Genomic DNA, 15236 nt, shown 5'->3' on the forward strand with positions numbered 1-15236 from the left:
CGTAGCGCTAGGGGCAGCCGAGACATACTGGCATATTCGTATTCGTAGCCGTAAGACGCGCGTTCTCATCAGATGTTGACTGCTGAGCTGACGGGAAGAGAATCGTCGGAGAGGTTGTGCAACCGGGCTCTCTGCCAGCTGGCGATTTGTTGATGACGTATTCTCGCGCTGATTGAATGGGCGGTTTCGAGGATCGCAAAGGTGACGGATGACTCGTTAAACAGCTCGCTGACTTCTGTTATGCGCAGAAGTAGGGAGGGCACTGGTTGGAAAGGGGCAATGTGCACATGTGTGTAGTTCATATCTAGACATACATACCTGAGAGCTGATCCCATTGCGGGTGTGTTTAAGCATGTTGGCTAGAATGTTACTAGGTACTAATTAATGACCTACCTTGTGGGCATTCGTCGTAAGAGTTGTGTTCCACTTGCGCTCTCCATTTCCATCTTCACTAGAGATGGGAACCGAAAAGGGGTTGTTCGTCCACCATGTCGGTCTTCCAAGTAGAAAGAGAAACGCAAACCCATTGCGGATAAAAGACCGCTCCTGTTTCCCAATCTCTATCCTATTTCCTGCGATAACCTCGCCCATTCTGATAAGTAGACGCTGCGGCTACCCCTTTTTCCCACCACCACCACCCACGGCATCATCAAACCTTGGATTCCCCCATTATCCATTCGAGCGCAAAGCACAACCCTAGCCACCCAGGCTTCATAATTCACTTTGACATAAATATCCCTTGACCGGGCCGGTGTAGCCTAGCGGTTAGTATTCTTATTTCATATTATACTTAAAGGCAAGAGGGTTCAACTCCCTCTGCGGTCACTTGTTTTTTTTTTTTTTTCTTTTTCTTTCTTTTCTTCTTTCTTTCTCTTTTCTTCTTTGACCACCTTCTTACAGTTAGCAGACCCAAGCCAGAAAAACACACTTACGCATCGCATGACGATACAGCCAACCAAGGTGTAGTTTCATCTGGAGCCATATATACCTTAGCTTAGGGCTGGTTGGTCTATAAAGAGTCGACAATGACTTACACCCGAAAGCGAGGTCCGCAGGGTGTTTCAGTACATACAGCATAGCGTCGCAACATGCAGGTCAAGATGTCAATTGCCAAAGCCCACCCAAATACATTTCAGAAAAAGTAGTATTTACTGTAGTAACGACTCAAAAAAAGAATATGCGATGAGCATAATCAACCCTCCAAACCGAAAACTCCTTTCTTGATGCCCCCCTTTTTTCTTCCGAGGTTCACCTATGACAGATGTAGTAGTGAGTGATCAGGCCAGTACAGAAATCTAGTTCGACCAAGAAAAAGCCGCTCCTTTTCTCCCCTTGTTTATGCGTTCGGACCCGGACAGCGTCGTGAATTCCACAGAAAGGACGAAACCCACCCCACCATCCGACCTGATACATTAATTAAAATAGTAATAATAGAACCAGATCTCCCCCTTCCCCTAAACCTAAGCCTGCTCAGAATCGCTCCCGTGATGGATCCCACGTCTGAGTGTGAGGCGGCGGGAACTGGCCGGGCGTGTCATCGAGCAAGTCGTCGAGGAACATGCTGGGCGCCCGTTGACCCATGCCTGCGGAGCCGGTGCTGATGTTGCGGCGCTGTTCAGGGCGCGGCATGAGACCAGGCGACTCGGCCGGACGACCCAAGCCCCTGGATTCCGGACGAGCCAAACCACGAGAGTCGGGGCGGCCCATACCGCGGGAGTCGGGCCGGAGATCCGACATGCTGATCGAGTTGTGGATAGACTGGCGCGAGCCTTGAGGAGCCCCTTGGCCGGCAGCATAGAAGCCCGAAGGCAAGAAGGTGGACGAGCGGTTTCCGGCTTGGGTGCCGCCGGGAGCAGTGGGCGAGAAGAACAGGTTCGTCTGGCTGGGCGTAGACGAGGGGACGGGGCCGCGGGTCGTCCTACGCACCCCGCGGCCGGCCGAAGCATTGATAGCGCCCAGGGAGCCGGCCGAGTTCTGGTCCGAGTACTTGTAGAAAGGACCCGGGTTACTGCCGGTCACGCCGGCGCCAGGAATGCCCGCCTTGTCATTGGCTAAGTGCTGTGCCAGTGCGGCACGCTTGACGGATCGGTGCAGGAGACAGGCCACGACCGCGCGCCACACCAAGACAGAGACACCAATAAATGCCAAGATCGAACCCACTATGATGAAGAAGGTGCCCTGAGGTAGTGTCGACTGGCGCATGAAGGGCGCATTACGAGTGTCCGGGACAGCCGGAGGCGGGTAGCTGTAGGAACCCGGAAGGGTAGGGAGGGTAGGCATGTTCTTGCCAGGCGAGGTGGTGCTGAGCTTGGGCTTGTTGTCAGCGGTCGTCGGCGACGTGGTTGCCGTCGTCTTCTTTTCGGTGGTCAGAGGGGGCAGATCGGCAGTGGTCTTGGCCTCTGTTGTTGGTTGTGTTGTTTCCTGGGTGGTGGCATCCGTCGTGGCCGCTGCAGTCGTGGGTTTCGCATCGGTGGTTGGGGCAGGAGCGTTGTTGTTGCCGTCTGTCGTCGGTTGTTGTGGTTGAGGTTGAGCAACAACGGTAGCGGCGAAGAGCGCCAACGTGGACAGGAGCAATGCCCGCTTCAACGAGGGGCGTGACCGGGACATGACGGGCGAAATGTATGCCGGAAAGTAATGATGCTTGAGACGCAATGGATAATCGCGTGTTACAGCGAGTGTCCGAAACGAACAGGCACGATCGGGGCTGTGTAATGGGGAATTGTCCCAGGTCTACCTAGCGAATACCGTGTAGTTTTGTGGGTGAGCGGGAAGGGGCTCCGGCTCGCGTTGTGGCCTTTTCCTTTTTCCTCAGACGCACATTCAAACGGGAGGCGCGACACGGGATGCGACAGAGCGAATGAGGGAGTCAAGTCAAGTCGTCGGATCGTAGTGTTTCAGTGCGAAAGTACCGGCTACCGAAGCAGCATCAAAGAGAGCGTTGACTGACTAGCTTGACTCAAGACGTACAATAAGTGAATGGGGAGGCGCAGGTGGAAGAAAGAATGAGATTATTATGCTAATGGGCCGTACGATTAGTAGACGATGGCGGCGATCTCAACGACGTCGCATGGTGTTTTTTGCCCGAGTAGAGGTGCTTTTCCGCCCGCGCCGACAGGATGTGTGTGTGTGAATAGTGGTGTTTCCGCTGTAAGTGGGAGAAGGGGAGGCGTGTTGTGGATTGGAGTGGACTGACTGGGAGAGGTGGGCAGTGGGTAAACGAGATGGGAGAGCGCTTGGGGACAATACGATGCATTATGCCCGAATCAGAAGGGGGAAACGAAGAAAAGGAGTGGAGCGGCTGGTGTAAAGTCTCAGTTGGTAATAGTCTCCCCCGTAGTTCCAGGTCCTAGCACTGATCACTGGTCCCCAGTGAGAAGAAGGGTCTCTTTTATTTTTTCTGTAGCGAATTGGGCCAACCCAGGCCCAGCCGACAGGCTAATTGCTGCTGAACCGCCCTGCCGTTACTCAATTGGGCTTGCTCTGCCTGCGCCGAGAAACTGCGCGCTGCGGCCTGCACTCTGCGCTGCCCTGCGCTGCCCTGCGCTGCCCTGCGCTGCAATCAGCCACCGGTTGGCGACGCTTTGGCAGGTGGCCAATCTATGCTGTGAAAGGCTGCACAGCTTCTGGGCTGCGCAAACATCGGCAACCCGTGGAAAATAAAAAGACCCATGCTATTCTTGGGAACAGGCGATTGAGAGAATTGACCAGCACCGGGCCCGTGTGACTGTTACCCTCATTTTAGACATCACCTCATCGGCGAACAGTCGATTATCAAGTAATGATGCGGCAGCATTCCCATTTAGATCAATTGTATACTAAAAGTCCCATTCCAGAGCCCTCTGACTCGCGCGGGTGAAAACGAATGGTCTCTCGATTGACTTTTTGCTCGTGGTTGCTCCCCGCGACCAGTCTGCAAAACACCGATGGGATGCATCGAGTTCATGCAAGACCAGTGACGTTGCAATCTAAGAACCCCATATGCAACTTTTGGGGGTCCTGCATTCAATGGGGGGCGCGCGCCCAAGCACCCAAGTGCCAAGCTTTATGGGGCCTGCAGCAGCGCGTTTTCTTTTTCTCGGACCCCGGAGCCATTAAGTTCCAGGGCGGTCAAAATTTCCAGCTCGACTTGCAACTTTGAGCTGCGAATTCTGCCGGAGGGGCCTGGAATCTGCAGTAAGGTCTGTTTGTATACCGATTGATTGCTGCTAAGCGCAATCGACGATACTACTACGAACGAACGAACAGGAAATCGAAGTCCCTCTCTCCCACAACACTTCGATCACTCGAACCCCGATTACTTCGAGACCGCAAATATGGGTGTCGCTAAGAGAACCCGCAAGTTCGCCGCCGTCAAGCGCGTCATCGGCAAGCAGGATGCCCGCCGACGAGAGAACGCCGCCAAGGGCGAAGAAAAGAACCCTCAAAACCCCAAGTCGAAAGCCAAGACCGAGCTCGTCCGCGAGGTGCCCCAGATGCCCTCTTCCATGTTCTTCCAGGCCAACTCTGCCCTCGTACCGCCTTACAATGTCCTTGTGTAAGTCATGGTCCTCATGTCTTGGCTTGAGTCAACGACAAATGCGCCATCGCCGAGACCAATTTTGCTAACCACGATTCCGTCTAATAGGGATACAAACGTACGAACCGATACCTTCCTGTGCACTCTGCGCCCTTCCCTTGAGATCGCGCCATACTGACCGTCGAAATCCTTTGTAGTTTTTGTCGCATACCATCCAGCGCAAGCTGCCTCTCCGTACGTTCTGCCGGACCCCGAACCCACGCTGGCTGGCCACAGCAAGACGAACGAACCACCTTTGCTAATACCGGACACATATATAGTTGAATCCATGATGGACGTCCTCCTGGCCAAGGCCAACCCCATCATCAGCGACTGCGTCATGGGCGAGCTTGAGCGCCTGGGCCCCAAGTACCGCCTCGCCCTGCGCATCGCGCGCGACCCCCGCTGGGAGCGCCTGACCTGCGACCACAAGGGCATCTACGCCGACGACTGCATCGTCAACACGGTCATGAAGCACCGCATCTACATCATCGCCACCAACGATAAGGACCTCAAGAACCGCGTGCGACGTAAGTTGTCCAAAGCAACACCAATCTTTCCAGGGGGCGCAATAGAAGCTAACCGGTCTACATACAGGCATTCCCGGTGTTCCTATTCTGTCGGTAGCCAGGGGTAAATATGTGATTGAGAAACTGCCGGAAGTGACTACCTAAGTCTGTTCTTCATCCCGTTCGTAGTAGAAAGCCATCGTCATTCGCATATTCGATTTTGGGGACTGGGGTTCAAGGCGTTCAAGGCGTTTTTGTTTTTGGGATCAACCAAAAGATTTGTCAGTTTCCTCAAAATGCTGTTTACGCATGGAAGAAGCATTGCAGAGGCGTTTCTTGGGCATACCGGGGGGAAGAAGAAGACGAAAAATGCAACTGGCCCTGGGGTTCAATCCATTGGCTGAATGATCATATAATTTATTACGATGGTCACGTAACGACAATAAAAGGCTTCTCAAAAGATAAGGGTCAGATATCCGATAATTCGCTACTGACTAGGCAGGTTGTGTGTGTGTATGTGCGTATAGACATCGTGATATTATATCCTAGGCGTATGCTCTCTCGTCCCCATCTCTTCGGGGCGGAGGCACATGACCAAATCGGATGGAATGTCGCTTCGGACTTTGGCTATGTACAAAGAGTGTTGCCGAAGCTCTTCTTCCTCCTCCCCCTTATCTCTTCCTTGCTCTCTCTCTCTCTTCCCCCCCTTTCCCATCCGCTACAAGACAAGCCGGGTTGTGTCTGATTTAAATCCGGATACGTTGTTCCACGATGCAAAGCGTAGGCTCACCGGCTTGTCTTCCTTTTCGTCCCAGTTCGCCCTTTGGGGTTATGGGGTATTATCTAGTTCATTTCTTTGCCGAAACCTAGGCTGATCGAGGGCGGTCATCATGAAAAGAAACCACAGGCGGCGTTGATCGGGTTGAATGCCAGTCGTCCCCGTTTCTTGTGCGAGGCGCCCTCCCATCGCTCGTCTATCAGGTCCCATCGCGTCCTACTTCGTTGACATTCCCGCCCATGCTCCATGCATCGGCGCCAGCTGTGCGACTTGTTCAGTTTCAGCAATAACAGAAGTCGGGCCTTCTAAGTGCCCACCGGCTTGCGAGGGCATTGCATGCGTTCCCTTCCCTGAACGCCGTTCCTCTTTGTGCTGCTTTCATCAACGCTTTGCCCCTGTCAAGGAGGCGGCAAATACAAAACATTTCAGAGCTCGAGAAGATCAAGAACCGTGAAGTAAAGAAAACGTAGTGTACAAACAGACTTCTTTTGTTTTCCCCTGTGATTGCAATTCTTGCGGCAAAGGCAGGCGGGATAGTATTAAAGCAAAACCAGCCCTGTATGCATATATACCAGAATTGGAAAACAATTTGCGCGACCCGTACTCCATGCAAAACAAAATGTTGACGTCCGTGGAAGACATTGCCGCCAAGGCCAAATCATCGCAGTAGACACTTGGATAAGGGGGAGGTCGGAGGAAGAAACAGTTGAGTTGGGTCCAGTGTAGTGTTGAAAGTCGAGGTGGAGGTCGGGTTTAGTTGAGGAACCCCTTGCAAGCTGCAGTACCGCAAAGACAAGGGATACGGTCTAGACTGCCAATTTCTCGCTCGAACTTGTAGTCGTATGTCAACTCCTCGTCTGCAAATCATCAATGTTAGTTAAACTCTCACGACAACGTTTGGGCGAATATGCGGGGCTTCGTCTGGACTTACTCTGAGCGATGTCCCGTAGAGCATAGATGACAATCCGCTTGCTTCCCTCCACCTTGATAATCTTGGCCGTACAGTTGGGCATGCAGCTGTGGTTGATGAATCGAGCGATGCCGCCCTTCTTGGTCGCATCGATGACGGTGTTGTCGTCAATACGGAAGAGATAACTGCTGCCGATTCCACTCTTGAGGTATCGATTCTCGCGAATCTCTGCAATCTGTTGCCGGACCTCCTCGCCAACATACTCGATAATCATATCGTCCTTGTTGATGTTCTCCATAGTATAAAGACCCCAGTTGTGGATGGCAGACCGGGCGAACTTGACTGGCTTCTTCCGCTTCTTAAGCTGGTTGAATCGCAGAACGTCCGAGTCTTGACCCAGCGACCGCTTCTGGTCATTGAGATCGGCCACGAACCGTCGGTTGTTCACACGATTCGCTCGAGAGTTGCCCTTAGCCAACAGCTTCTCCGCTGCAAGCCTGGCAGCTTCGGCAGCGGAAGCCACCGGATCTTTGCCATTCCTTGCAGCGCGTGCTTGTCGTTCCTCCCTTTGTTTCTGGATCTTGAGGTGATGCGGGAGGTACTTTGACTTCTCGGAGTTAAGAATCTTCTTGACACCTTCAGTACGGGCACTTCCAGTCGAGTTGGGCACGTAATAGCCTTCGATGACCAGCGGTTCCTCCGGTTTGTGCGCGGGGGCGTTGAGTTCCCGTACTCGGTTGTGTTTCCATATCCAGAGACGCGGGTCACCAATATCGCTGACAGGGAATTTCTTCCTGAGCTTGGTCAGGTCAGGCCCGTCCTTTGGATCCATGGGTAATTCCATCACGGACGCAATGTCCAACTTGAATTTGGTGGGAAGCTCCATCGCCGGAACAATAGCATCAGAGAAACGTTCATCCCTGACAATAGGCTCGCTGTCCTCCTTCAAAGCTGACTTGAGGGCCACCTTCTCAGGAACACCATCTGGTTCCACGGTCTCTTCCTTCTCCGCCTGCTCTAGCGCTTCTTCCACGTAGGCTTCGGCCTGTTGTTGCTTCTTTAGAGCCTCGCGCTCCTCGAAAAGCTGTTTCTTGGTCTTCTTTTTGGCCTTGGCGGCAGCCGGCTTCTTCTTCCCCTTTGCACCCTTTTCCGTTGCCGGTTGGGTAGAGTTGGGCGTTTGCTCCCTCGAGGCGTCGGCGTCGGGAACAATAACATCAGTAACATCGTCCGAGGCTGGGAAGTCTGTCTCGAGGGTGCCGATAGTGACCCCGAAGAGTTCCTCGTCTGTCTTCTTCTGCCGCTTAATGGCAGCTTCGACCTGTAGATCCAGTTTCCTCTTCTTGGCCCGAACGGGGCCGTCGTTAAGCGCGAAGCTGGCTTCTGTCATCGAATCGTCGAAGCCATCTTCGTCGGTGCTCATGCGACTGCGAGGGCGCGACTCAGGCTCCTCTGTATCGCGAGCCACAGAATCCCTAGTCTCCGCCTCATTTTCAGACGCTTCATCGTCGCTATCCGGCGCAAGACGATGGTGTAGGCCGCGGAAGGCATTGCGTACCGGGGCAGCTCGCTTGCGACCGAATGGATCGGCGAAACCATCGTTCCGTCGTGCCGCGGCCTTGGACTTCCGAATGCGAGGAAGGGCGGTAACGTCCAATCGTGCAGTTCGCCTCTCTATGGGATCTGCTCGAGAGTTGGGCGTGCTTACAGGGGTGGGCTCATCTTCGTCGACTACCGTAAAGGATGGGCCCATAAACTCAACAGGATCCTGGAGATTGAGCTTGCGACGCTTAGCAACGTGATTGGCAGGATCCAAGAATGTGTTCAGTGTCGGCGCGGCGACCTTGGTACGCATGTGCCTGATCAGTTGCTCCCTCAACTCACGGCGCACGATCTCGACAGCTTCATGTACAGGATCGAAGTCCTTTGCTCGTTGTTCTTTCACTTCTTTCGCAACAGCCTCCTCATCTCGGCGTCGTATGTCTCGCTCGGATCGGATTCGGGGTTGGGGTTCGGGTGCAGGCTTTCGCTCTGGTTCGCTTCTTTGACGGGTATGACCGGCCGTATGGGTGTGTCCACTAGCCGCCGGGGCTGTGCCGTTGACTAGGGTCATGACCATTGTATAGTTGAAGAAGGCGCTTCCGTTTGCAGACCTGTAACACCTATAGGCCTCCTCCCGACCGCGCGTGTTGTCGGAGAACACAATGTAATATCCATTCCGGTCAGCGCGGATGTCCTCGAGTAGGTACGACTTGAGACGTTTCTTCATATGTGCGATTGTAGCAGCCATCACTGGCACATTGACCCCAGAAACGAAGACGTAGGGCTCAGTCCGCAGCTTCTCGGATATTGGTTGCAGCTCTATCAAAGACGACTTGGGCTTGTCGGGCATCGCGAAGGAGGAATGTGATTCAGGCGTCGACACACCCGTCTGTCGAAAGGCAGCCGGGCCCCTGGGTGCTGTTGGTGGAGGCCGCGCAAGTCCGTCGACCGCACCCTTTAGTCGAGCCGTTGGCGCAGCAGATTGCGGAACGGGAGTACCACGCTGAGAGCGGATCGCAGCAGAGCGTTGCTGTTCCTCCTCCCTACCTTTTTTCAGGACATTCTCGAGCATAAGACGGCTCTTCTTGCCGTCGCGATCGAAATCGACTTTGATTTGGTTCGACTCAATCCTACGCCCATTCATGGTTTTCACGGCTTTCCTGGCGGCGTCGACAGCGGTAATGGGTAATGGTCGACGTCCGGCTTTGCAATCTCGGTAGCGGAATGTAGCAAAGCCGAGATAGGCACCTGTCTCTGGATGCATCTTGTTGCTACTTTCGGCTATCTCACCATAGGTGCTGAAGCCTTGGGCGATCTTGGAAAAAGCGACCAAGGGGTCGAAGCCACTGACTACGATTTGCGTTGGGGGGCCGGGCCCGATCGATGTGGCAGGGTCATACGGATACGCCTTCAAGTTGTACGGAGTTTGGCGCAGTCTAGCCTTGGCCAGGTGGAAATCGACATTGATATAGTCGAGCCAACTGCCTTTGCCGACTCTGGGGTCTGCCGGGGGAGCGTCATCTTCCTATTCAGCACAATTCGCATTAGCCAGAATTCTCATTTTTATTTCATTTCACACAAGTCAGATGACGCTCCCCCTCCAGACACTTATAGACATGTATATATATGTGGTGTGGTTTACATACCGAACCGATATCTGCGTAAACGGGCTTCTTGGATTTCCTGTCGGTCGAAGACAAGTTTTTATCGGTCAACGGATCGTAGGTGCGCTTGGTTCCCTTGATCTGGCGGGCCGGGTCGCGGGCCGGGATACGCTCAACGATGCCATGTCGGTGCGCCGACGATGACGATGTAGACGTCGTAGTATGAGAGGCGCTCGTGCCATCTTGGGTTCTGGTGACTTCTGAGAGTTGAGAAGCGCCAGGCGTGTTTTGCTGTTTGTTGCGTTGCAGGTTGGCCTGGCTGGCGGGCGGGATATGTGAAGAGGATGGGGAAGAGCCTGCATTGGTGAGTGGGGTGAGATTGCTGTTGGAAGCACGCGAAGAGAAGTTGTTCAGCGAGGCTGATTGGTTGTTGGCACTGAAGACTGAAGAGGCGGTGCTGGTATGAGAGCTGGCGGAGCCAACGCCGTTGAGGATATCTCCTTGTGTTGACTCGGTGTCATCAGTCGAATTGAGTGGGTGCGCGGCATCAGAAATGGGCAGGTCGGACTTGGCATGGCCATCGCGTGGACCGTATGCAGAGGATATCGCAGAAGACATTCTAGGATCGCGGTCGGCGGCATCTGAAGACGCTCTGGACTTTGCTCGCTCCCGTTCAGTGGCTTTTTCTCTGGCAGCGCGAGGGGCGGCAGGGAAAAACTGGGCGAAACCCGCGCCGGATGCGCTTGGAGCCATATTCTTCTGGTTCGCGAATTGCGATGACTGTGTTTCTCTACTGCCTCAATCCACCAACCGTCATCATCACTCACAGAGGGAGGAAGGCTAGACGACGCCCTTCATCGAGAACGTAAGCTGGAAGAGAGATCGCGATTGATTTTTTTTTTCAGGGTTGGTCGTGGGGGAGGCGGTGGGAAAAGAGGTATGAGAAGACGCGAGATTGTCTTCTACGGTCCGTCCACGCGACAGAAATGAGATGCAAAGGTGACGTGTGGAGCCCCCAAAAACCAAGGCGACGGGAGTGATACAGCTGGCCCCAGACCGCAACACAAGCCGAATAAAGAAAAGATAAGTGGTAAATGGTTGTCGCAAGGAGGAAAGCTCACGAAAGCCCCGGTCGAATTGTCCAGTTCCAGGGTGTCCCAAGGGGATTCTTGGGGGGAAGATGCAGACTTCAAAGAGGTCGGAGGTCGAAGATCGAAGATTGAATTGGCACATTGATCCTCTCAAAGAACGGTGATGGAGCCGAAAGCCAAATTAATCTGGGCCAGTGGATTCGCTGGAGATCCCAGACACTGACACTGAGGCACCTTATTGAGTGCTGACCGGTGTCAGAAACAGGTACTGCTGCCACCTAAAATGCGCGGCAGTGGTACAAGCGTGCCAGTTCAAAAGGCACATGAAAGAAGCAACGCGAACTTGGCCAATGCGCCCCTGCTTCCCCCAGCCACACATCTAACTTTGGATTGACTGAGCAACCTCCAGGTATGCAGTTCTGCCACAATCGGGGTTGGCTTCGCAGCGATCTGATTCGACGGGATTGTCCAGATATCCATTCGAGACGACAAAAATAGGGGGAGGAATAATATTAATCTGCATGGTCGCGTCATAAGCTGAGGCCTACAATGCCCAATGCCGAGATGCATCGCTCGCTCAATCGTGTCATCCATTTAGAACCCTGCATTCAACATCTGACCTCTCAATGGCCGGCCGAGTATTGGACAACAAAGAGGAAGGATTCTGTTTGCAGCCAACAGTCTATATTGTAACACGCATTGAAGAAAAGAATTTTCGTGGTCAGCTTACCCAACTACATGGACGGAGTACATATGGACAATTAGGTACTGCATTCATCCACAGGGGTTTTCTTCCGACCAAATTATTTCATATACTTACCCCGTGGGCTGGCTGCCAACGTAAGTACGTTTGATTGACTGGCTGACGTATCATCAATGCATCATGCTCTGTACTGAGGTGCTCAGCACCCCCATATGGAATCGATGGGATCAGCTTATTTCATGTACAAGATCCTCTCTGTATAACCTCATCTGCCTAGAGACAGTTGAGATGCAAAACCATGAGCATTTTCTCATCTAATGCTGCGATTGGTTATATCGGTCATTGAACGTAAATGCAATCATCCAGAAACGTATGGACGTATCCAATACAACCGACAATTTCAAACATTGTGAGTAATACAGACTACATAGGTAGATACCGTGACGGTAAGAGGGGTGTGCCATGACGGATATAAAATACATAAAACGACGCACACTTCAATAATTCAATTAATGTCAACACTTGAACTGACCACCATCGCGACTTCATAATGAGGTTTGAATCACTTAAGTACCGACAAGATGCCAACCACGCCGAAACATTCCCATCCTCACTTCCTCCCTCCCGTCTGCGCTGCTTCCGTTTCCCATCATTTGCGGCCTTCGTCGGCCCGGCAGACATTGATTACATTTCTTTCCTACATCATTTCCGCGAATTCGTCGACGCCGACTGAGACGGCGGCGACCCGACCATCATCCACAAAGCCCACCCCGCGAGGGCCGCCATGGCACCACCGCCGAGAACCATGCTCCTATAAACGTTGATTAGCTCAAGCTCACCACAGCCTATCGAGGAAACCGGGATAACAGGAACGCCAGTAAATACTGAATATTCTTCGTCTCCTGACCGAAAATCATGAATTCATAACAAAATTGAAACTCACATATTGCTCATGCCACTCGGTCCACCTCTCCTCTTCATCGCGGCCTTCGGTATGGTATCGATAGGTTTAGACCCATGATCCTCTTTGTCCGCGTAATATCTCCGCAGAGCAGGCACTGGGCTCTGCGCAAGACCGGCACGGCTCCGTATGGCGCGGACACCAGAGCGGGTAGCTGTTGTAGTAAAGGACATCGTATGTAGTTCTTGAGTGGGGTTGCTTGAAGAGATGAGGTGTGTTGGAGAATACTACGATTATAGCGTGTGAGTTTGGTATATCCAACTAATTTAATCTCACGAGCTCGCAGCAAGAACAATTATATACATTTGCAAAGAAATGCCTATTACGTTGCGGGCATGTTCTGAAAAGGGATGTTGAAGTCACAGTGACGGCATGAGTCTCGAAAGTGGAGCTTCCAGTATACGGTAACTTCACCTACCAAAAGCCACAGCAACAAGTACAAGAGTAGGCCAAACTTCAATTCGATTGAAACTAACAGTTTATAAATACATAATGAAATACTGTTTTTGGCAGTGGCTACACAGAATTCCGATCCGTATAGACCACTCCTCTCATATGGCGTGTTTGCCTTGTGCCCCCAATCCGATGAGGCTGTCTTCTCGTGTGTAGTCGTGTGGAAGCGACAGTTGATGCTGTCAGTCGTGCATGTAATGACCCAACATTGAACGCCAATTTCCGGTTTAGATGAATACAGTTATAACGCCTCGTACACTCGTTCAAATGCAGTCCTCGCCTCTCCTTTTACATGGGCAGCTGCATCTCGAACTCATCATCGTCTTCCAGTGCCCCAGGAAGCCCACCACCGACTCCGTCGAGCTCATCCTCATCCTCTGGGCTGAAGATGGACAAGAAAGGAACACGTTCCTTCCACTGCTCGTCCTCGGCCGCATCCAAAGCCTCCTTACTACGGGCAAACCGGGTTGGGGTAATGGTCTTATCCGAGTCGTTGGAAGTGACCGTTTCCGAACGAGCAAACCCGGCCGCCTTGGGCTTGAACTGGGGCACTGGTGGCTTGGTCACAAGTCTCTTTGTTGTTTGCTGAGCAAGCGCCGATGCGGTTGCCCGGCCCTTGTTGTAGCCAATCGTGGTGCGTGAGTTTGCTTCAATGTGTCGAATCTCCATAGACGTCTTTTTGGCCACAGTGGGCCGACTTACGAGAGGATGCCTGGCCGTTCGCAAAGGAGGGATGAACGAGCCCGTCGTCTTCTTGGGAGCAACTGCAGGAAGCACGCGGCTCGCCTTGCGCTGCATCGACTTGGTCGTTTCATCCATGGAAAGGGCTCTAGCAGCATTCTTGGAGGCAAGCGATGACAGCGGCCTGCGGACCACCGAGGCCTGGCTTCCCGGCCTGGACTTGCTAGATGCCGAATCTGAAGCGACCTGCTTCTTCTTGAGAGGATCCTTGCTCTCTGTCACATCTTTGACGGACCACTCCATATCTTGCATGGACTCCAGAATCTTTCGCTCACCCTCTTCTAGGGCTTTGCGGTTTCTCTCCTCCAATTCCTTGTCTGCCTTCGACTTGCCTTCATTGTCGACGGGGTTGTAGTAGTACTGGTAGTGGCCCTTGAACAGGTTCTCGGGCTTCAGAGCCTCGAAGGTCAGTCCACCATCCGGGAAAACATCCGACTCATACGGCAGGTCCTTGGGCTTCGGGGGGCAGTATTCGGGCTCCTCATCGCTCAAGTTGTCTTCCACTTCTGCGTGCACTTGAAGCTTCTGGATCTCAGCCTGCGGCTGCTTCTGCTTAGGTCGAATGGTACCTGGGGCCTTGATCTGCGACTTCTCTAGATCCTGAATGACGCTCTTGACATTCGTGGGGGGAGCCCCTTTGGCCTTTGCATTCGTGGTCTTGTTCCCAAGAGCAGGGCGAACACGAGGTTCTATATCAACGCGAATTAGTTTCCAGAATGGCCAGATGGTGGGTTTGGGATGGGGTTGATGATGACGTACCACAAGGCGTGACGAAATTCGATTTATCCATTCCCTTGAGGCCTTTGGAAGTCCCCATGACATTCTCGTTGCCCTTCGTACGGTTGCCATTTCCCAAGACGCTCTTAGCACCCCCGAGTACATGGCTCGCGTTCTCGTCATTCAGCGGGATCTTGACCGGTGTCTTGGGGTAACGGGACCCAGCAGGTCGGTTGGCCTGCTGCTGCTTGAGTGCTGCTCCATTGTGGTGGTGAGCCACCAGATTCTCTTGATCGCGTGCAACCAACATGTTCGTAATCGACCTGCACGCAATTTTACCGCAACTAGCTCAGGTATAATAAGATCAAAAAGCTCGGTTTGCCGCGAAAAATTAATTTCGATTCCCTCAGAGTGGTGCAAGGTAGGTCACATCAGCATTATGATAGGTGAATATCCAGCAACCTGAGGCGAGTGGGTTTGTTGATGGTCGACGGTGGCAATCGATAGAAAATAATCGCGTTACCGTGGGCGACTTTGATAAGCTTAGGTCGCGCAGGTGGTTCTCGGGTTCTCGTGTCTGGTACAAGCAACAGGATGTTTAATTGCCGGAGCTCGTGAAGATTGGGAGCATCGGGACGCGGAATATTTGGACATCGTTAACACGGCAACGATATG

The 15236-nt window shown here is 52.8% G+C and overlaps 5 protein-coding genes across 5 annotated transcripts; 1 reads left to right on the forward strand and 4 right to left on the reverse strand.

Moving 5' to 3' along the window:
- Positions 1 to 1470: 1470 nt before the first annotated feature.
- Positions 1471 to 2607, reverse strand: PG985_013497 (uncharacterized protein; the record flags this gene model as incomplete). Its single annotated transcript, XM_066833263.1, has 1 exon — positions 1471 to 2607. The coding sequence occupies one exon, from the start codon at positions 2605 to 2607 to the stop codon at positions 1471 to 1473; it is 1137 nt and encodes a 378-aa protein (XP_066678003.1).
- Positions 2608 to 4313: 1706 nt separating this feature from the next.
- PG985_013498 (uncharacterized protein) lies at positions 4314 to 5229 on the forward strand (the record flags this gene model as incomplete). Its single annotated transcript, XM_066833264.1, has 5 exons — positions 4314 to 4534; positions 4625 to 4634; positions 4714 to 4750; positions 4837 to 5085; positions 5153 to 5229. 5 exons carry the CDS (start codon positions 4314 to 4316, stop codon positions 5227 to 5229), a joined length of 594 nt encoding a protein of 197 aa, XP_066678004.1.
- Positions 5230 to 6595: 1366 nt separating this feature from the next.
- PG985_013499 (histone-lysine n-methyltransferase) lies at positions 6596 to 10648 on the reverse strand (the record flags this gene model as incomplete). The annotated part of the gene is made up of 3 exons (XM_066833265.1): positions 6596 to 6699; positions 6774 to 9816; positions 9938 to 10648. 3 exons carry the CDS (start codon positions 10646 to 10648, stop codon positions 6596 to 6598), a joined length of 3858 nt encoding a protein of 1285 aa, XP_066678005.1.
- A 1743-nt stretch (positions 10649 to 12391) lies between these two features.
- On the reverse strand, positions 12392 to 12823 carry PG985_013500 (uncharacterized protein; the record flags this gene model as incomplete). The annotated part of the gene is made up of 2 exons (XM_066833266.1): positions 12392 to 12500; positions 12633 to 12823. The coding sequence occupies 2 exons, from the start codon at positions 12821 to 12823 to the stop codon at positions 12392 to 12394; spliced, it is 300 nt and encodes a 99-aa protein (XP_066678006.1).
- A 568-nt stretch (positions 12824 to 13391) lies between these two features.
- PG985_013501 (uncharacterized protein) lies at positions 13392 to 14871 on the reverse strand (the record flags this gene model as incomplete). Its single annotated transcript, XM_066833267.1, has 2 exons — positions 13392 to 14533; positions 14604 to 14871. The coding sequence occupies 2 exons, from the start codon at positions 14869 to 14871 to the stop codon at positions 13392 to 13394; spliced, it is 1410 nt and encodes a 469-aa protein (XP_066678007.1).
- Positions 14872 to 15236: the final 365 nt, after the last annotated feature.

This window comes from Apiospora marii (genome assembly GCF_038362585.1).
Source record: "Apiospora marii strain CBS 49790 chromosome Unknown utg000011l_segment0_segment0, whole genome shotgun sequence".
Classification (NCBI taxonomy): Eukaryota; Fungi; Ascomycota; class Sordariomycetes; order Amphisphaeriales; family Apiosporaceae; genus Apiospora; species Apiospora marii.